We start from the raw sequence: 20831 nt of genomic DNA, 5'->3' as shown, positions 1-20831 counted from the left end.
AGATTTGTGAGATGACTTCTTACATATATATCTACACACACAGACACCCATATCAGCATCATTTTTCCTTCAACAAATACTGCGTGTTCTGAACATGTGCGAAAAATTTCTTCTTTCCATTTTCTACTAGTAAAATAAAAAAAGATTCCATGACTATGACTAGAACTTACCAAAACTGCAGTTTTTATGCAGACTTATACCAGAAGCCATGTTTTTGGTGTATTTTAAGTTCTGCAGTGTGTTATTTTTCTTAGCTAGATTCCATGACATTTCTGGAGTTAGGATCATGGAAGGGACTGGGGAATAAGCTTAATTTAAAAAGCTTCTTCAGTAAATATTTGAGAATGATTATGCATCCTTTTCTTGATATTCATCTATTATGCTTTAGAATGTGTTTGTTTTTTTTGCAGTCTTCTCTTCCATGACTGATTTTTTTTTTTTTTTTTTTTTTTGGCTGTCTAAGTTTAATTCCTTTCCATCTCCCTCACCCTCCCTTGTGGTGACAAAAGCCAAGGCAGTTGAGTGTGTCAATTCTGTTTAACTAACAGCAAAGTGCTTGGGGTTTCGTTGATTTTTGTGGTTGGTTTTTGTATGTGTGGTTTTGGGGTTTCTTTTTTTGGTGGGTTTTTGCTGGTTTCTTTTTCTCTGAAAATGTGTTTCAGCCTGTGCAGATCTAGGTTAAGGTAGTGCTTCTGGAGGCTGGCATTTTGGAGCAGAGGTTGAGGAATTTTCTGAGACAGGTCATCAATATAAGGACTCACTTACTGGAACAGTAATTTTCATTAGTTTCTATAAAATATAGCATATAAGCAAGGAATAGCAGAAAATATTCTTTTGTAGAGTATAGGACTTGCAAATATGCTCATTATTTTTTCATGTTGTCGATAAAATAAATAGGATTAAAATTAGGCCAGTACTGCATCTTGAAGATTTGATTTCTCCTGGTACAGAGCAAATGAAGCCATGTTTGAATTGTTTATTGAACCTTCTTTTTGAAGCCCATAAATTCATGGGGTATTCTGGCTTTTCAAGCAAAGCAGCACCATTTCAGTGCTTTTTACCTCTGGAGATAAATGCAAACAGTGCTCCATTGGATCCCTGATTCTGTAATGATTTCATTTTTAGGTGCAGATTTCTAACGTGAAATTTGGCTTTTCTATTCTAATTCTCAAGAGAAATTGTGGATTAATAGCTTGTTTATGAAAACGTGCATTTATTGCTCTTTTTAGCATTTTTGTGACTCTGTTTAGAACTTTTAGTCCAGCTGTGCTGGGATCATCTCTTGAAAGATTTCTAGGGGTTTTTTTTAATATTTGTTTTCCTGACTTGTGGTTGTTTTCAGTTTGTTTACATTGATCTTTATTTAATACATGGTGTGTAGATCCCTTCACACACATTGTCCATGCAGCTTTGTTAGGCCTTCTAATCTTGGGAGGTAGTTTTTTGGTGTAGCACACCCTGCTAAGGCTGTACTGTCTGGAAATGAATGATTCACAGCAGGAGTTGTCAGGAGTGAGTTACTGGTGCACCTACCACCCTCTGCTGGGTCTGCCTTATTAAAAATCACTGCAAGAAAATTCTTCTTGAGAGTTTAGCTTTTCTTTTAAGGGAGAGGATGTGATAGATTGCCAGAAACCTGATGGATTCTCTGTTTCCCAGTAGAATTTGGCAGTGTTACTTTGGCCTTAGATAATTGAAGAGGATTTGCTTAGACACAAGGTGGCTTTTAGACCCAAGCAAGCCATGTTTATGACATAATATTTTAGAAGCATGGTTAAGACTTCTAAGCCTGCTGAAAAAAAGGTTCAGCAAGTTGGAGGAGGGTGACTTCCTGTAGGATGTGTTTTGTGTTCTTACTCTGTTTTGTATCTTTGACACTTTTAAACAGATTTTGTGCTTTTAGTTATAATATTTCAGTTACTTGTGTTGCATGTTATCTCAAATACCACTACTGTCAGAACTACTGAGCTGCCGTCATTTTCTGCAAAGTAGGATGCCTAAATTTGCACATTTAAGCTATCCAGTTTTCATAAAATAAAAATATCTATGTTCCTTTAGCTGTAGGCTATGGCTATGCCACTTATTTTAGGGAGGATTAAAACCAGAAGATTTGTTTTGTATTTCAATTCATTGCCTGCATGTTTTTCGTTTGTTTTCCATGTGATCACAACAATACTTTTTCCTAGGAAAATTATTTTGGGGAAGATGACATGTACACTGACTTTGAAGAGGTCATTTCAAGCCCTGTTTTGTCCCTGTCAACATCCTCAAGCTCTGGCTGGACGGCTGTAGGAGTGGAAAATGACAGGAGAGAAAATGAAATTTCAGTCAGGCCCGTTCACCCTCTTACTTTACGCCCATGGGATATCACTGTGCTTGTTAATTTGTACAAAGTGCATGGGAGATTGCCAGTGGTAAGTACTTTATAATAATAAAAGAATTTGCTTCTTGTAATTTTTTTTTTTTTTTGTTTCATAATCTGGAACCCCATTTAACTGCCTGGACCATTTAGTTGCTGTGGTGCTTAGCAAAATGTAAGCATACATACCAAAATGTGTAGACACTCTCTGCTGAAACTGTGGCTATCTAAAAAACTTTGAGACAGGATTTATTTTGCTTATCTGGGAGGCAGAACTGGATAATTTTCTAATATGTTTGTTATTCCCAGAACTTGATTTGTGTGCTATTTTTGATAGACCATTACAATTTCTCTGCTGATTAGCCAGTTTGTCTTATAATGGTGCAGTCTGCTCTATGCTCCTGACTTCTGAGGGAACCCCAGAATAAAAAGGCCAGATAGAACATTGGGTTCACCCAAATATTTTTGAATTAGTGTTTATGCAATTTTCAAAAGGTTTTTCAAGTTGCACAGGCTTCTTCTGGAGTATCCACTGAGAGGAAAATCAGCATACTCATACTTCCTACTCACAGGTTTGCAGCTGATAGTAAAGTTTCAACCATGTTATGTACTTTGAGGTTCTGAAAGAGATGTGTTTATCTTTTATTTCAGCATTGCAGTCCAGATGGTCCAGACTGTCCTACAGCTTTCTTGGAGAGGCTGTGTTTCGAGATGAAGAAAGGGTTTAGAGAAACAATGCTTCAGCTTGTATTGTCTCCAGTGAATCTGTTTCTGAATGACAATTATCAGGTAGTCAGTCAGTGTTTGTGTGGCTGTATTGTGGAAGTTGTGTTGATGTTAAATTGTAATTATTTTTTGGTAGGAATTTTCTTGTTTGTGCAAAGGTTTTATTAAGGCTTGTAAGGCGTAAGAAAAATCTGATGGGTGTTTTGTAAAAACCTTTATTTTTGTCCAGATTTTTTGTCAGTAAAATAAACAGGATAAAATGGAGCTGGTGTTGCCTCTTTTCCAAGCATTGCCTCTGGCCTCCTTGTCCTTGCAGCGCCCCGCAGTGGACGAGGTGCTCCGGGAGGGTCACATCAGCCTGTCGGGCCTGCAGCTCCGTGCCCACGCCATGTTTTCTGCAGAGGGGCTGCCCCTGGGAAGTGACACACTGGAATATGCCTGGCTGATAGATGTGCAGGCTGGAAGCCTCACAGCCAAAGTGACAGCACCACAGGTACCATCCAGAAACCAATCTGAAGTACTGAAGTATTACCCTTCTTCCTTCTAGAACAGGCACAGTGTGGGTTTCTGGAAAGCGTGTGATCTGTGCCTTACTTTATAACTGTAAAAGCTAATAATTTCTGTAAAGAGACAGGAGGTGCCAAATGAGCCATTGTCAGAGTGAGGGTTTAAAGCAGGAAGCAAATGAGATGATTTATGGGAGTGTGGTATGGACAGGCCTCAGGAGTAGCTGCTCATTGCATAAATTGTGCTCCTTGGTCCCACTGGAACATAATTTGCTTTCCCAGTATTGCACTTTGTAGGGTCAGTCTTAGCACTAACCCCTTTTAATTTTGCCATTTATGTTACATTTGTCTTTCCACCTAGGTGAGTGACTCCAAGTTTACAACAGGCAGATCATTCTGATTTATTTCTGCTGTGGTCTGCCAGATCTTTAAAAGGGGGCTGCTTTGCCAGTGTATTCTGAGGCACAAGAAAAGTCCATACTTTCTATTTAGTAGTTACTATTTGCTTTAATTATTTTTAAATTTTTAAGACACTTCTACATCTTCTTGTTCCTCTACGAATTGGTATTTTCTAGGATTAAGCACATATTTAATTGGGAGACTTCTGCAGCAAATAAAATAAGGCATATAAGCAAGTTTAGTAACTCTAAAGAATAGATGTTTTCTTGCTGCATATACAGACATGTGTGGTGGTACTTCCCAAAATGCTGCCACTGATTTAGATCATCTGCAGGATTTTTTCCACTGCTCTATGGTTCAAAATTGAACTTTGTTGATTCAAAGTACTCCAAGGGTAAAGAACATTTCTTAAGGCCTAACGCAGCTGAAGGATTTTCTTGCTTTATGAAGCCATTCTCAATTGTATGCAATTGTATTTTTTTTAGTTGTCAGCTCTTGAATTTGCTGTTTCAGGTTCATTGGCTTTTTTCCTTCCATAGTGTGATGCATTGCAGGAATTTCTGAAGGGACTACACTGAACAGAGGAGGAGAGATTTTGTGCAGGAGAGTCATGGCTAGATTAAATTCCATTCAAATTACTGCTGATTTTAAGTGCCCTTTCCTTTGGCAAGCCAAAGAAAACCCATTTCCCTCTCATAAGAGACAGACAGTCATGAATCATTTCCTTTATGAGAGAGCTAACTATATAAAAGACTTAAATCAACAATAGGCTAATTACTGGGTCTAGCAAGAATCAGCAGTGTTTTGTTGAGCCAGTTTTCTCCTGTGCTATCTAAATGTAACTTTGTTGCTTTTATGGAAGCAAATCTGACATTTAAATTATGCATGGTAACGAAGTACCTTGAGCTATTCTTCGTGAGAAAGTTGGGGGAGCTTTGTCTTTACCATCAAGTTCTCAGCTGACTGCAAGAGCAAAAGCTGCTGCCTTTTATTAAGAAATAATTTCAGAAATTGTTTAGTGTCACCGTGCTTTTCCATGAGAAAGTACAGTCTTGCATGTTGTGGTGCACACAAGAATAAAAATCAGCCTTGAGTAGCAGGAAGGTGCTGAAGCCTTCTGCTCACATCCCAGCCCTTGGGGTTGTTCTCTCACACCACAAATCCATTTTGTGTGGGTGCTGATGGATGCTGTTGTTTGCTTGCAGCTTGCCTGCCTGCTGGAATGGGGGCAGACCTTTGTGTTCCACGTGGTGTGCCGGGAGTTTGAGCTGGAGAGGCCCAAATCCGTCATCCTGTGCCAGCACGGCATCGACCGCCGCTTCTGTGACCCCAAGGTACCTTGTCATCCCCCCCTGCTGCTCACTGGGCATGCACCCCTTCTGTGGAACACTTCTCTAATCCACCCAGAACATCAATAAAAGGCTCAGCCCAAATTGAGCTCCTAATAGATCTTTATATGGTTTTTTCCCTTGATTCTTTCTTTGCCCTTTTCCTTCAGACAAACTCTGTGCCTGGGCCGTGCCCAACGTCAGATGACTTGAAGTACACCATGACACGCTTAGCCATGGATGGAGCAGATCTCTATGTGGTAGAACATGGCTGTGCCACCAATATCAAGGTAAAAATTGTTCTCTTGACAGCAGTTAAATACTTTGCTAATAGACATACTTGTGTTTTTTGATAGAATATCTACCTGCGTTGATGGCTTGCTTGCATGCAATAGGTTAAACAGAATTTCTAAAACTTTAAGTGATAAAAAGTCATCATGGACTGAGCCAGGAGTAGATAAATTTGGCTTCTATTTAATTATGCCATGGCATTATTAATTAATTAATGCCTTGGTAAATGTAAGGAGGGAGTATATGTCTCCCAAAATAAAATGTAAGCTATGGGTTTGGTGTAAATTAATTTCAAACACCCTGGGCAATATAAATCTCAGTGTTTGTACCTGAGAGTTGATAAGAACTTTTGCTGTGAATCAATAATTCAGCAAATGGAAGTGATTGATATGGATCATGTACAAGTCTGTCATCATATTTCAAAAGTCCCATAGCTTCTTGGTGATTGCTCATGGGCAGTTCCTCACAGCACTGACTCCTTCACAGCACAGCCAACAAACTCCATCTCTCTTCAACCAGCTCACCCCCTCTTTCGTTGCACTTGTCTTCTCATTGGGCACAGCTGTGGCCTGTTGAGGGCAGGGCTGCTCCTGATCTTTGGTGATCAGCACAGCTGCAGCTCCTCAGGTGTGAGACTGCCTTCTGCACTGTTTTCTTACGTTCTGTCCCTCCACACAATTCAGTGCTGGATAACTCACAGTCCTCTTGTGTGAATTTAGATGTATCTTTGGTAGGGAAGGGAGAAGTGTTTGTGCCACTGCCCGACTGAATCCTCTGTTCAAAAAGGGCTGTGCAGAGAAGAGCCGACATTCTCTCCATTATCCTACTGCACAGGGAAAAAAAGGAATGATTTACTCAGTGTAGCAAAATATGAGTTTAGATACAGTTGAGTTATGGTAACAACAGCAAAGAAGAAAACTGCCATGCTGACACAACTGAGTAGTAATTGTGCTGTTAGTTTAATAAATGCAGTTTTAAATGGTAGACTTAAAAGTCAAAGTTTTGCCACAGCTTCACATTATGAGCAAGAATCTGACCAAAGGGCACTGGTAATTATTTTAAACATTTTTTTAATGACGTGGTATCTCATCACTTGAATGGCTTGCTGCCCTGTGGCAGTAAAAAAAATGCTTGAGCCTCCAAATTCTTTAGAATCCAATATTAAAAAGTACCATCATAAATATTAACAGTGTCTGTAGGCATAAATATGAATGGCAGTATTTTCAAAGGCAGCTTAATAACCTGAACCACTCTAGAAAATTATATCCTGAATGTGTTTCATTCAAATAAAAAAAAAAAAAAAGAAATTTCCTTTATAATCTATGACAGAGACGAGGAACAATAATTTAATATTAACCCTGTGGGTAGCTCTTCTATGGCTGGGTTATCTTTCAGCTTTTCTTGGTTTAGATTTGGCAAACTCCATCTGAAATTTCAGGTGCTTCATGGTGACACATTGGAGAGGACTCAAGCTATGCAGGAAGTCTGATCCAATGTCTTTAGATTCTATGAAGTTTGAGGACTAAGCAAGTTTGAGTGATTCAAACTTTTTGGGTTTTAGGTGACAGTGAAGAAGTTAATGATTTAAGTTTTTTGGAGTTTCATGACAAGTGATTTCTGTTTTGTTTACAAAAGGATGCTTCTATGTAATTTTTTTTTTTTTTTTTTGTTAGGTAAAAAGTGTCTGAGATTAATTTCTAAGCTTGCCTTCTTTTGTGTGTGTGCTGACTTGCAAATAGTACTGCTTCTCCAGAGAAAATTTTACTGAGATCTTTTTGGGCTGTGGTTTGGGATGGATGTGTTAACTGGTTTAAGGCCACTTTTCCTTTGTCTCACTGACAAATAGTCAGAGTTGCTGTTTAAATCCTGTTTCAGATGGGCGCCATCCGCATTGCAAACTGCAACCTGCACAACCAGTCTGTGGGGGAAGGCGTCAGCGCCGCCGTCCAGGACCTGCAGCTCAGGCAGTACGTGGAGCAGGTGAACAACTGCAGGACTGGCCTGCAGCCAATACTGAGGAGAGCATACTGGCTGGAAGCTGGCTCTGTCAACCTGGGCCTCATCACTGCTGACATTGCTCTAGCTGCAGATCACCCTTCCAAACACGAGGTGCAGAGGCATTTCTTGGAAACGCACGATAACCGCACCAAGAGGTGAGCCACGTGCTCCAGGGAGGGGCATTTGAGGGGGATATTTGTTCATCTTGCTTTCACTGAGCTTCAGCATGGTCATGGTTTTGTTTTGCTTTCTGCTCTTCTTCCTTTTGTAGGTTGTGGTTTTTGTGGCCTGATGATAATTTGAGAAATAAGAGAAGCAAGAACAAGTGTGGCTGTCTCGGTGGTTGTCGGTTCTTCGGTGGAACCTTAACGGGACTGGATTTCTTCAAACTTGAGGAACTGACGCCTTCAAGCAGCTCTGCTTTCTCAAGCACAAGTGCAGAATCTGATATGTTTTATGGGCAGTCTTTACTGCAGCCAGGAGAATGGATCATCACTAAGGAGATTCCTAAAATTTTAGATGGTGAGAATGTGCTGTACTGTGTTTTTACTCTATTTTGCCCAAAAGTATGATTCCTTAACGTTTTGCTGTTTATAGTGTTTATGAATCTGATTAATAAAGTATGAATGCTTGTGCTCTTGTGGCTTGACCCCTTCTAAGAGCAGGCAGAGCTTGAGCAAGCTTTCCTATGCTGGGTTTTTATATTACCATGCACCTCCATGCTGAGTAAAAAGGAGATATTTGGCTTGTTCTGCTTATATAGAAAGCAGCCAACTGGGACAATCTGATGTTTTGCTGACATGATTTTATTAATTTTTGTCAGGAGAACATGCTAGTATGTGCATGCATTTTGAAATTTTGAATCGTTATTTAATAACGATTTTTATTTCAGTAGGCAGGGAAGAGTCCACTGCAGCTGTGCCATGAGATAAACTTTTTCTTTTCCTGCCTTGATCCTAGGTAAAGCAAATGGTGTCAAAAGGAAAGATTGGGACTGCAGATCTGTGGGGATAGAAGTGGAAAGGAAAGCACAACACCTGAGCCTCCAAGTGCCGCTGCGCTCCCACAGCTCCTCCTCCTCTTCAGAGGAAACCAGCAGCTCCAGTGCTGCCCTGCCCTTGCTTGCAGGGGAGAAGGACAGCCCCTCATCCACTGCTGAGGATCACCTGGCACAGAAGGAGTTCCTGCCCAGTGCAAAAAGGGAAGATGCTCATGGAAGGTGAGTAGTCTTCTCCGAGTAGACATCTAATTTGATTCTTATGTCTTAGAGCATTCAAGAAATTTAAGATCTAAGATGTGGGAACCCAGAACAACCCTCTGACACTCCAGAACGGCCAGGACCCCTGCCAGGGGGCTCAGAATCTCTGGCACAGAGCCCAAAACACCTGTGGTTTTGATTATGACCCGTAGAGCAAATTGCTAACTTTATATGAAGATCAGCAAGCCAAAACAGTTTAGGTAGCACAACAGTGAAGTTATCACAGGGTGGCAAAGTAGATTTTGGGGTTTCTGGTATGGGGGTTCAGGAGCCAAGATGAAGCGATGTCCAGCCTTTTTCCTTCTCTTCCTGGCCTCCATCTTCTGCTGTGATGTTGGCACTTACAGATTGGTTTAGAGTAGAAGCTCACTGTCTAACGTAGGTGACAGGTATTGGGAAGTTACTGTAAACACTGTACATGGAGTTTTTAGTATAAAGACATAACACCGCCCCAGGGGCAGGCAGAGTGCCTGGAACTGTCCTGCTGGATGGACCTCAGCAGGGCAGGAGAAAATTCTTTATAGATAAGGAACAATAAACAACCTTGAGACTGAGAACTGAAAAGCCCTGACTCCTCCTTCAGGCACTGGGCTGGGAAAAGAGACTTTTAACATCTCTTGGGGTCACAGTGACCCAAAAGACCCCATGAGTAAGAAATTTGATTTAGCTGTTTTTCAAGTGTTAAAGGTGCAGCTGAAATGTTTCCTAGTTTGAATGATGATTTGGGCCCCTAATAGGGGGATGGTTACCTGAGCAAGGTAGAAAATCCAGCATGTTACCAGCACTTGTTAAATGTTTGGTTTTACCTCCTGTGTATGTGTCGAGATCTCTGGCTTATCAGAGTGACCCTGAGAAAAGTTGGAAAGTCTCTCTTCCCAGCCCGAGCGCTTGAAGGAGGAGTCAGAGCTCTTCATTTCTGGGTCTCAAGGTTGTTTATTGTTCCTTATCTATAAAATTTTTCTCCTGCCCTGCCGAGGTCCATCCAGCAGGACAGTTCCAGGCACTCTGCCTGCCCCTGGGGCAGTGTTATGTCTTTATACTAAAAACTATATATACAATGTTTACAATTACTTCCCAATACCTGTCACCTGTGTTAGACAGTGAGCTTCTACTCTAAACCAGTCTGTAAGTGCCAACATCACAGCAGAAGATGGAGGCCAAGAAGGAGAAAGGCTGGACACACCCAGTTCCCTCCATCTTGGCTCCTGAACTCCCATATCAAAAACCCCAAAATCTACTTTGCCACCCCTTGATAACTTCACTGTTGTTCTGCCTAAACTGTTGTGGCTTGCAGATCTTCGTATAAGGTTGGTAATTTGCTCCACGGGTCATAATCAAACTCACAGGTGTCTTGGGCTTCTGAGATCCCTGGCAGGGGTCTTGGCTGTCCTGGACAGCCAGAGGGATATCCTGGGTCCTGACATGTATGTGGCCAAGTGGCAGAGTTCGGTACGTAACCAGCATTATGAAAATAACGGCTGTGCTAATAGAGAGCCACAGAATCACCGATGCATTTGCCAGCTGCTACAGTGCAGGAAGAGCAGCATTAGTACAGAAATAACCAAGTGTTGTGTGTGTCTTTGTTCCCAGCGTCACCGTGGAGGCTGCGGAGGGCCGGCCTGCGTCCCCTGGCCCCCAGGAGAGGCCCGTGGGGCAGTCCCCCATGAGGTCCCCCCTGAAGCGCCAGGCGTCCGTGTGCTCGGCGCGCCTGGGCAGCACCAAGAGCCTGACGGCCGCGTTCTACGGGGACAAGCAGCCCGTGCCCGCGGGCGTGCAGTTCAGCAGCGACGTGTCCCGCAGCGACGAGAACGTCCTGGACTCCCCGAAGCAGAGGAGGAGCTTTGGCTCCTTCCCCTACACGCCCTCAGCGGATTCCAACTCCTTCCACCAGTACCGCTCCATGGATTCCAGCATGTCCATGGCCGATAGCGAGGCTTATTTTTCGGCTGCTGAAGAGTTTGAGCCGATAAGCAGTGATGAAGGTCCGGGAACCTATCCAGGGAGGAAGAAGAGGAAAAAGCAAGCTCAGAAAGCCGAATACAGTAGGGGGTCTATTTATCACAGCGTGGAAGGGCCCTTAACGAGCACAATCCACAGAGAAATCAGTCAGGATATGAAAACGTTGCCAATTAAGACTCATCCTTCCCAGGCTTCGTTTGTTTCAGCTCTGGGAGGAGACGATGAGCATGTTGACAACATGTACATCCTGGACTCTGAGAAGACTGTGGAACGGGAGCAAATCACTGCCCAGCAGCCTGTAATGGCATGTTACCAAAATTACCTGACACAGTTCCAGGTGATCAACTGGTCAGTAAAGCACCCAACCAACAAAAGAACTTCCAAATCCTCATTGCATCGCCCTTTGGACCTTGACACGCCAACCAGTGAAGAAAGTTCCTCGTCCTTTGAACAACTCTCTGTCCCAACTTTTAAGGTATGGAAGATGGAGGAGTAGAGAAAGGAGTAAGAATTCAAAATAACTTAAAATGGCTTAGTACCAGTTGTGTGAATAAGATACGGAAAACTTGAAATTGCTTTGCTTTTAGTTCAAGAATACCTTGAATTTCTGTGTGGCTGTGTGGCTGGAAGGTTGTGGGCAAAAACAGGAGTTGGAGTTCTGTGGTTCCAAATTATATTTTTTGCCCTTAAAATGCTGTCTGTCGAATGATATGCAGCTGGAGGACATTTATGTGAGTTTTGTTTAGAACACATTATGCAGAACTGCAGTAGCAGTACATTTAATACTGATAAAGTATACTTCAGGCTCTCAGTGCTTTATTTCGAAATTAAATTGCAACTCAGATTTAGGAAATGAGTTTTTTTTAAGTGACCTGAGCATACATGCTTTAGGAAGGAGATGAACTGAAATATATGAAAAATTATGGAAATTACTTGGTATAAAACAGGTGATTGAGTTCTGGAACTGAACTTATCATTTTGCAGAAAAGGTTTGTGTTGATGCAAGCCTTATGTAGATTAGTATTTGAAGGGTTTTTTAAAAGCAATAAATCAATGTTTATGTAAAAGTAGTGTAATCTGATTTATCAAGGAATTTAAAAGCAAACCTAGGAGTTCCAGTATCCTATATTGGAGAATCTGTTTCTAAGTGTTCTTTTAACAAAAACAGTTTTAAGGGGAATTTTGGAAGATCCCTTGGTTGGGGTTTTTATCATATATGGAAGGAATGTAATAAACTTCTTTGCACTTCTACCTTAGATGGTTAAACAGGGTCTCACAGCTAATTCACTACTGGACAGAGGCATGCAGCTCACAGGATCAACATCTAAGTAAGTTGAACACATAATCTATGCTATATTATTAGCATATTTTTCAAGAGTAGGATTTTTATTATACCCTGTAAAGTATTTTGGCTCCTGCTAGCCCTTTGAAAATTTTGATTTGCAGCAGTAGTTTTCAGTACCAGATCTATTTCAGAACAGATCATTCTATTCTGAAATATTTGGGTTTGGTCAAACAGAAAGCACACAGTGCAAGCATTAAATTATTTCACATGTACATTTTCAAGATTATGAATGGTGATTTTGTTTAGATGAATTTGGAGGTGCTAATGCAAGTGTCCATTTCATTGCCAGAAGCTTAACTTGAATCTAGGGGGGATTGTATTTTTGTGCTTTCTAAGATATACAGTAGAAGAAACCTGCTGTTATGTGGATTTCAGTAAGAGTTAAAATGATACCAGAACACTTTGGTTTGTTTTTGCAAAGCCTGGTCACTGATGTGTGTTTGCCTTCCCTAGCACACCTTACACTCCCTTGGATAAGAAGTCTGCAGAGAACACAGATGATGAAACAATAACAGAGGAATGGACGTTGGATCACCCGGTCTTCCAGACACGCACCACGGCCATCGTGGAAGTAAAAGGAACTGTAGATGTGGTTCTGACTCCTCTTGTAGCAGAGGCACTGGATAGGTAATTTTATTTTGATGGCACTAAAAATTGTCTAAAATCACTGCTGATCTGTTCAGCAAAGGCTTAGGTACAAGGACTGAACAGCCTGGCTGATGGAACAGCAGGGCCTGGTGCCTGCCGGATGTAGTTCTGCATTTCCTGTGAGGTGCCTGGAGCAATGGGAAGTGCCCTTTGTGTTTGTCAGTGCTTGTTTTTCCTCTGTAGTATTAATTGCACGTGGCTGATGGTGGAACTGGGAGTTTGAATGGTCTCTTGTGGCTCTTTTTCCCTCCCAGGTACATTGAGGCCATGGTGCACTGTGCCAGCTCCCGGCACCCGGCAGCAATCGTGGATGACCTGCACTGCAAAGTCCTGAGGGATGCTGTGCAGAACAGCAAGACCAGCTTCTCAGAAAACGTGAGGGAAAACCAAAGAAATCCTCATGGGTTTGAGGAAATGCTCGCTTCTCTATCTTACATACAAAGTATTTTAACTGAATTTAGTGTTTTGAGATATAAAGCTAAAATGATAGCTATATTAATTTGGAATGCATACTTACATGCATTTTCATAATCAACTCTTACATATTGTCTTTCACTGCCCAGGAATCTTTTACAGGATTCGGCTTTTTCTGTTTTGGATGGTCTAGAGTAATTTACATCAGATGAAATCACACAAAGAACAATTCTGTTCTTTGAAATTACTATAGCTGGTGTTCTTAAGTATTACATTCATCTCAGTGAGATGTTACTTATTATTTTGTAGTAGTTAGGGAGAGCTTTGAAAGTGCCTGTGAGTTTTTTTTTTTGCAGTTCATCTGAGACCTTAAAAAATTAATTTAACTTATATAGAATTGTATGGTAGTTCTACAGAATCAGGTGTTCTTTCTGTCTATGGTCATGACCATATTTACATTTTATGGTTTCTTAGATTTCACAGTGTAGTGAACACTAATAACTTGTTTCATTGTAAGTTGTCTGATATAGCTTACATGTGTAGAATTCCAACTTCCAGCTGAAGTCTGGTTGTTCAAGTTTACTGCAGAATGGCATTGCTGCCCTTATGGTTTTAGACCTACTGTACCTCTAAGTGCTGCAGCCTTTATTCTGGAAATCATGGTAAATTGCCTAAAATGAAGTCAGAGTCTCTTTCTGCTTCAATGCTAATAAAATATCCTGTTTCTCCTGAGCTCAGCAGCTCTTGAGTTTGTGCTAATAAATTATTTTTCTCCCCTCTTCAAGTTGTCTTCAAAGCAAGACATCAGAGGAACAAAAATAGACACCACCACAACAGGAACAACAAACCAGGGACCAGCACAGACCAATCTCTCACTTAAGCAAGATAATGTGACAATTAAAGGTCTTCAGGCCAATGTTACAGTTCCAAAGGTAACAATTTTTTTTAAAGCTTATCAGTGAAGAAGTGCCTCTCAAAGTTCTTTTTATTTTGAATCCCTGCTTGTTCCCCAAAAGCTGAAGTGAAGCTAAGCATTTGTGCTAGAGAACTAAAGTTTTGAATTTTGGAACTGCTTAATTTTTTGATGCAGTAGTTAAATATCAACCACCATAGAGGTAACTGGCTGCCATGTCTTTAAATTATCTTCTGGATGTCATGGTTTTATTTTTCTTTTTGCTGAAAGTATAAGACAAGGTTCTGTCAGAAATGAGTGATTGATGTAGCATGCTTTTCTAAATGTCTGTACTCTCTTGGAATTCTGTGTGCAGGTGAACCTGTGTTTGCTACAGGCATCTGTGGATGAATCCCCAGGAGTTTCTTCCAGCAAAACCGTGACTCACGTTTCCCTGGTAGCTTTGTGTTTTGATAGAATTGCTACTCAAGTTCGTATGAACAGGTAAGAACAGTGCATGTCACTGTCTGTCATAAACTTCAGACATGTTTATTGCATTGGTTTTGTTTATCTTGAGGTTTGCTTAATTGCTTTTTCCTCCCTGATATTGTCAAGGGGTATAGTTGAGGAGACTTCGAACAATGCAGAAGCTGGGAGGAATTCTGTCACATTTGATCGTTACATCCAAACCAGCAAAATGCAGCCCCAGTCCTCTGGCTCACTGAGATCCAACTCTGGAGCTGAAAAAGGAAAAGAAATTGCTGCTAAACTGAACATCCATCGTGTTCATGGACAACTTAGAGGTCTTGATACAACAGGTATTGAACAATATTAAAATGTGGAAATGTCAGTGTTAATAGAAGGAAGTAGTTACAGTTGGTGTTCATCTTGTAGTTTGGTTGTAGGTGTTTTGTTAACATGGATGAAAAGCTACTTGCACGCAGAACTTTTGCAGATACTTGAAAAAGAAGTTTGGGATGAATTATTATTCCACTAAGTGCTAGATTTAAACTTAGGCAAACTAAAAGGTGTCAAGACAGACTTGTGAGCAGTTTGTGTGGCAGATGTGTTGCCCTGTAAATATTGACCTGTACTGCTGGAATTTGAGGCCTGAGCTCCCTTCCTCCCAGCTAATCTCTTTTCAGCTACCATTTTTGTCACCTTTTGTCGGGAATGAATTACATTTCTTTGCTTTCTTAGTGCATTCTAACCCATTCAGTAATTGCCTGTTATGCCAGAATTTTCAGCATGACAACATGTAGATTTTTAACTGTAACAACTCTAAAGCTGAAAATGAGATCTATCCCATTGACTTCCTTGTTGTTTGTGTTAAGGAAATGCCTTCAAGAAGCTAGGAGTTAAATTTTGCTCTAACTCCTGATCCTGGAAAAACAAACCAGGAAAAGATGACCAAATGTAGAGGCTGTTTTTGTTGAACTGCTTCAAGTTTGATGGAATCTACACCAGTTTTGATTCTGTCCCATAAGGATCAGGAGTCTTCAGACATGAGGAAGTACTCTGTAAAACCAGGATGATGAAACAATACACAATAAATAAATAAACAACAGAAAATCCCATTGCTGTGCAAAGATGAGTGAGCAAATGAAATTGGAGGAAAACAAAAACAGAGAGCACTGCAATGGTTACCTCCCTTTTTACTCAGTTTTGGATGGAATCTTAGCAGTAGTGTCCTGTGTCAGATATGCCACAGACATTCAAGAGGGCCAGTTTTGGAGTTCTAACCAAGAAAAGTAATCATCTTCTGTTTAAAAGGTTTGAGAAGAGCCTTTCAAGGATCTTAGCATCTCATGTTTACTTCAAACATGGGTGCACTTACAAATTAGAGGCAGGGAGTAAGGATTAGAAGGGGGATAATGTGTCTCAGTGTAGTTCTTTGCCTGAGGTATTTGATATTTAGGTATAAAGTGATTTAAAATACTGCTCAGTCCTTGGTTTTTGGTTTTTTTTTCAAATGTAAAAATTATCCTGCCCATATTAACAGACCAGGAGCAAGGCTTTTTTGCCCTCTTTTTGTGCTTCTTTTTCTTGCTTGTGTTTGAAATTTAAACTTTTTCTTTCTTTTTTTTTTCCTCCCCTCCTGTTTGAGGAATACTAAAGGGATAACTCCCACAAAACACTCTAAACGTCAGAGAGCTTTTGGAAATTGTAAAGCTTTTCCATTTTGGAGCAAAATATTAAATATTTATTTATCATATTTATTTTCACAGATATTGGAACTTGTGCAATAACAGCCATTCCTTTTGGGAAATCAAAAGTTCTTTTTACTTTGGAAGAGTTGGATGAGTTCACTTTTGTGGATGAAACAGATCAGCAAGCTGTTCCAGATGTAGCTCGAATTGGTCCTAGTCAAGAGAAGTGGGGTTGGATAATGTTTGAGTGTGGAATTGAAAATTTAACTATAAAAGGTAAAGCTTTTCAAGGCTGTGTATTGTTTTTTTTTTAATGAGATTAGTGACAGTTCTGTTGATAGGTCTTCTGGCTTAGCAATTATTTGATTAGAAATTGTTAAATCTGGGTGATGCTGAATAGTACATCTCTGTGGTAAACAAATTTCATAGGTTATACAATAAAGACATTTTTAGTTGTAAGTACCACTAATAATAGTATAGGAAATAATTTCATGTAAACTGGTTTCATCAGTTTCTGAACTTAAGGTTGAAATTAATGCTTTCACTCATCACTCAAATCCTCACCTTATCCACAGGAAATGCATTATAGAGCCAGAGTAGCAGAGTTTTGCTGTGAGAGGGGAAAGCTAGTTACAAAAAGTAAAAAAAAACCTACCTAGTATATGTGTATTTTCTATCATCAGGGTTACTTTTTTTCAGAAAATAACATTTACCAAGTCTTTATGTGAGTACTCTTCATCTACTTGTGGTAGAAGCTCAAAAGGATCAGAAGCTCAAAATTGTTGTGATAAGTTGTTGAGTAAAATGGTAATGCATGTTGTTTAGCTAAAATCCTGTGTATTTCTCTGCTTAAGCACAGATTTTCTGTGGGGGCAATAACTTACAGCTGTTTACAGCTGCCAACCTTTACACTCTGGGTGTTTTTACAGGGGGAAGACAGTCTGGGGCAGTGCTGTATAACACATTTGGAGTCATGGGCAAATCAAGAGACACAGAGAGAGGTGGATTGCTTGCATCAAACAACTCTTCAGATTCCCCCACTGGCAGTGGCTACAACACTGATGTGTCAGAAGATAACCTCCCCTGTGACAGAATAAGTCCCTCTTCAGATATTAATGGAAATTCTGTTTCAGATGAGCAGGTGTGTTCAAGCTGGGTAGAAGTCATTAGTCACTCATCCTGTCTGCTTAGACACTAAACTTCCAGCTTTCTGCAGAGTCCCTTGGGAGGATGAGCATTTTGCTTTGCCTAAATGCCTGTGGAAAAAAAAAAAACCATGAGCATGTATGGTATGTTAGCACCTTTCAGTGTAACAATTTTGGAAGTCAATTTCCCTTCCAACTTCACGATTCCTTGTTTTTTTGAAGGATGAAGGTGTTGAATCAGATGATCTGAAAAAAGATATCCCCTTGATGCCTCCTCCCCCTGACTCCTGCAGCATGAAGTTGACAATCAAAGAAATTTGGTTTAGTTTTGCAGCTCCCACCAATGTGCGCTCCCCAGCCCACATATATTCAAGGTATGATTGTACCTGATATAAAAGAGGGAAAAGGGCACTTCTGCTTTGTTAAATTGCTTTTGTATTTGCTAGGTTCTGAATGGAATTTGAAGCTTTGAAAATGATAGTTTTTATTTTGTGTATATCACAGTAAGGCTTCCACAGAAATTACTGCAATAAAAAACTGAAGCAAGTGCTGCTAGAAAATTCTTACAACAACAAAATTAAAAGAAGAGAAAATGAAGAGTAAAAAAACCAAATGAAACCAAAAGCCCTCACTAGCAACTTCTGGTGAGATGGAAATACATGAGGGAGAAAGGCAGGGGAAGGTGTTTGTTTTGAGGAGATGAAATGCCAGTGAAGAGAGCAGCTCAGTGCTTTTGGTATTTAACTGGATGTCATGCATGATCTGACTGCCATGCACTGTAAAGTTCTAGATGTGTATTTCTAAGATAGTTTTTCACATCATGTGTGTAGAATAAGCCAAATGTTTCGGTCTGTCAGTACAAAGCCATGAGTTAGGAAGTACTCTGCTGGTACTCCTACCTCAGCCCTTTACCAAAAGTCCTTCGTGACATGTCACACTCCAGTGGGATTCAGTCAGTGATGAACATTTCAAACTGCATGATTTCAGTAGGGAATACAAATGGGAAAAGGAAGGAATAGCAGTAGCAAAAGTGGGAAGAATCATGAGTGTGTGAGTCAGTAAAACAGAAATTGCCTCAGGTCCTTTTTGCCAGTTTTATTTTCTGGGCACTGAGTCTGTGTTTATTACTTTGCATCAATGCCCCACCTATATGACTATCATTCATAAGAGCACCAGAAAATCCTGCTCATTGCTGCTGGTGCCTGTGAACACCCCTTTCTCTTTGTCTGCACAGGCAGCTGAACCTCCTGAGCACTGCCACGCCTGCAGTTGGTGCTTGGCTTGTTCCCATCGATCAAGTGAAGTCATCGTTAAATAAGCTGGAAACGGAGGGAACCCTGCGCATCTGTGCTGTTATGGGGTGCATCATGACAGAGGCTCTAGAGGTAAATGGCCTTTACAAAATCAATGAGCATATCAGAACAGGACAATGTGATAGATGTAGGTTTTGGAATTCTGGATGTTTTCAGTGGCACACTTAGAGCATCTCTCGCGAGCCTTTGGAATTTGTCACAAGAGATGGCAAAAAGCTGTGGTTTTTGTACACAGTCTGAATTTCAGAGCCAAGTCTCATGCTTCTTACCTTAACTCCAGGTAAAATAAGAGTAAGAATATACCAGGTGCCTGGTATATTCTGTGGAGTGTTTTTGTTTGCTGATGGTTGGATTGGCACCATCTAGTGGGAAGATTTTGGGTGTTACAGCCACGCTGAGATCCTGTCTTGCTTAGTGACGTGGATGACCTAAATGTGATGCTGGTTTTCTGCTCTGCTCAAAAATTATCCTTTGCAGCAGTCTCTTATTCCTGCCTCCCTTCCTGTTTCTTCTTTCTGCTCTCTTTCTAGCGTTAAACCAAATTTTGAAAAGTGCCTGTTTTGTCTTTAGCTAGGAATAAACTGTTTCTTCAAAAATTGCAGTTAGCTTTGCATCTAGACTAATGTCTGTTAGTCTAGATGTAATTTTATAAGGCCTGCAGTTTGAATCCAGGCTTTTCTTTTATTGCTTCATATATATAAATATGCATCCAGAGTTGTTTTTCACATGCAGTATTTAAAATAAGGTGGGTACCCATGAGCCAAATCCTTGTTGCAGAAGTTCAAAATGAGGTTAGATGTTTGTTGTCTCATAGATGAGATCTTTTCTTTGATGCTGTTTGCAAGTGTGTTCATATGCTGAAAATGCTTTTATTTTAATCTAGAATAAAAGTGTGCACTTCCCTCTGAGAAGCAAGTACAACAGGCTTACCAAAGTGGCTCGTTTCTTGCAAGAAAATCCCTCTTGTTTACTCTGTAATATATTGCACCATTACCTTCATCAGGCAAATTACTCCATTATTGAGGATGCCACTATGGTGAGTTACCCTGGACAACTGGAACTATCTCAGTCCTTTCGTTTCAAATATAACAATTCTAATGTCTTAAATTTGGCAACAGTTTGAAGAAGGTTAAGAAACAAGAAAATATAAGCAAGACTCATATGTATCTTTCAAGTGATAAGTAGATATTGTTTCTCTCATTTCGTTTTCTTTGATACCTGCTATTTTTATGACCTGTATATATGCACAATGCTTATCAATCTATTTTATTAGTAAATATGTGAGATCATAAACCAAAAAGGTGTGCCTTTAAAACTGTATATGGCTTTTTTAATCAGATATCATTCCCTCTCTGCCATACTTCAATGGCCTTTTTATATGATTTCATTTTTCATGGTTTTAAAATGGAATGAGTCTCAATTATTGGGGCAAGTGTATGAACTGGTTAGTTTATTCCAAATTCTCTCCTTGAAACTAGTTTTCATGGAACTAGTTTTCTAGAAACACTGGGGTAATGCAGACAGTTTAAGCAAGGAACTAGAATTGCACTAACTTAAGGGTTTAAGAATCTAATATTTTTCTTGATGGCTTTAGAGTGTTAATATTGAGATTGTAGTGGGAAATAGTTATTTGAACAAACATCAGGCAGAAGGGAGGAGTGTTTATTCCTGATTTTATGTCATTTTCATAATCCAATTCCACAGCTGTCAGATTTAAACACTTTGGTTTTCAACATATTCAGCTGAGAGCCAGTGATCAGGAATAGCACAATTTGTGGCACAAATAGCACAGTTTGACTTGTGGTTAAAATGCCAAGCTTTTGTTTTCTTTAGGACAATTCAGTGATGTAATCAAAACAATCCCTATATTTGGCCTCAAATTTATGTTCCTAAAACACTGCTTATGAACAATTGAAAAAACAATCTGTTTAATTTCATTTCTGTTTGTACAAAGTTGCTATGAATCTTAGCCCATAGCTCAGAGCCTGATAATTACTCAAGTGCTTTTAGCTTCATATTTAACAAACCTGCTTCCTGTTGTTTATTTTTGGCCCCTTGGGCTGGCTCCTCAGGTCATGTAGATAAATGTACTTACTGTGT

The 20831-nt window shown here is 40.2% G+C and overlaps 1 protein-coding gene across 9 annotated transcripts in view; it reads left to right on the top strand.

The window, feature by feature from the left end:
- BLTP1 (bridge-like lipid transfer protein family member 1) overlaps positions 1-20831 on the top strand; it is an 87623-nt gene that overhangs the window by 29410 nt on the left and 37382 nt on the right. For all 9 annotated transcript variants that reach the window (XM_054283742.1, XM_054283743.1, XM_054283748.1 and 6 more), the window contains exons 20-39: positions 2187-2414; positions 3011-3148; positions 3402-3578; positions 5196-5324; positions 5489-5608; positions 7485-7762; positions 7879-8129; positions 8568-8826; positions 10456-11299; positions 12082-12152; positions 12623-12796; positions 13072-13192; positions 14017-14163; positions 14500-14627; positions 14739-14941; positions 16352-16549; positions 17203-17414; positions 17641-17792; positions 18653-18803; positions 19615-19767. In XM_054283742.1, coding sequence (XP_054139717.1) covers positions 2187-2414; positions 3011-3148; positions 3402-3578; positions 5196-5324; positions 5489-5608; positions 7485-7762; positions 7879-8129; positions 8568-8826; positions 10456-11299; positions 12082-12152; positions 12623-12796; positions 13072-13192; positions 14017-14163; positions 14500-14627; positions 14739-14941; positions 16352-16549; positions 17203-17414; positions 17641-17792; positions 18653-18803; positions 19615-19767 — 4134 coding nt within the window. The remainder of the gene's footprint in view (positions 1-2186; positions 2415-3010; positions 3149-3401; positions 3579-5195; positions 5325-5488; positions 5609-7484; positions 7763-7878; positions 8130-8567; positions 8827-10455; positions 11300-12081; positions 12153-12622; positions 12797-13071; positions 13193-14016; positions 14164-14499; positions 14628-14738; positions 14942-16351; positions 16550-17202; positions 17415-17640; positions 17793-18652; positions 18804-19614; positions 19768-20831) is intronic.

Source organism: Melozone crissalis, unplaced genomic scaffold, assembly GCF_028551555.1.
Source record: "Melozone crissalis strain CALT ecotype California unplaced genomic scaffold, PUWL_Pcris_2 ptg000039l_1, whole genome shotgun sequence".
Classification (NCBI taxonomy): domain Eukaryota; kingdom Metazoa; phylum Chordata; class Aves; order Passeriformes; family Passerellidae; genus Melozone; species Melozone crissalis.
This window is presented reverse-complemented; position numbering and strand designations above follow the sequence as displayed.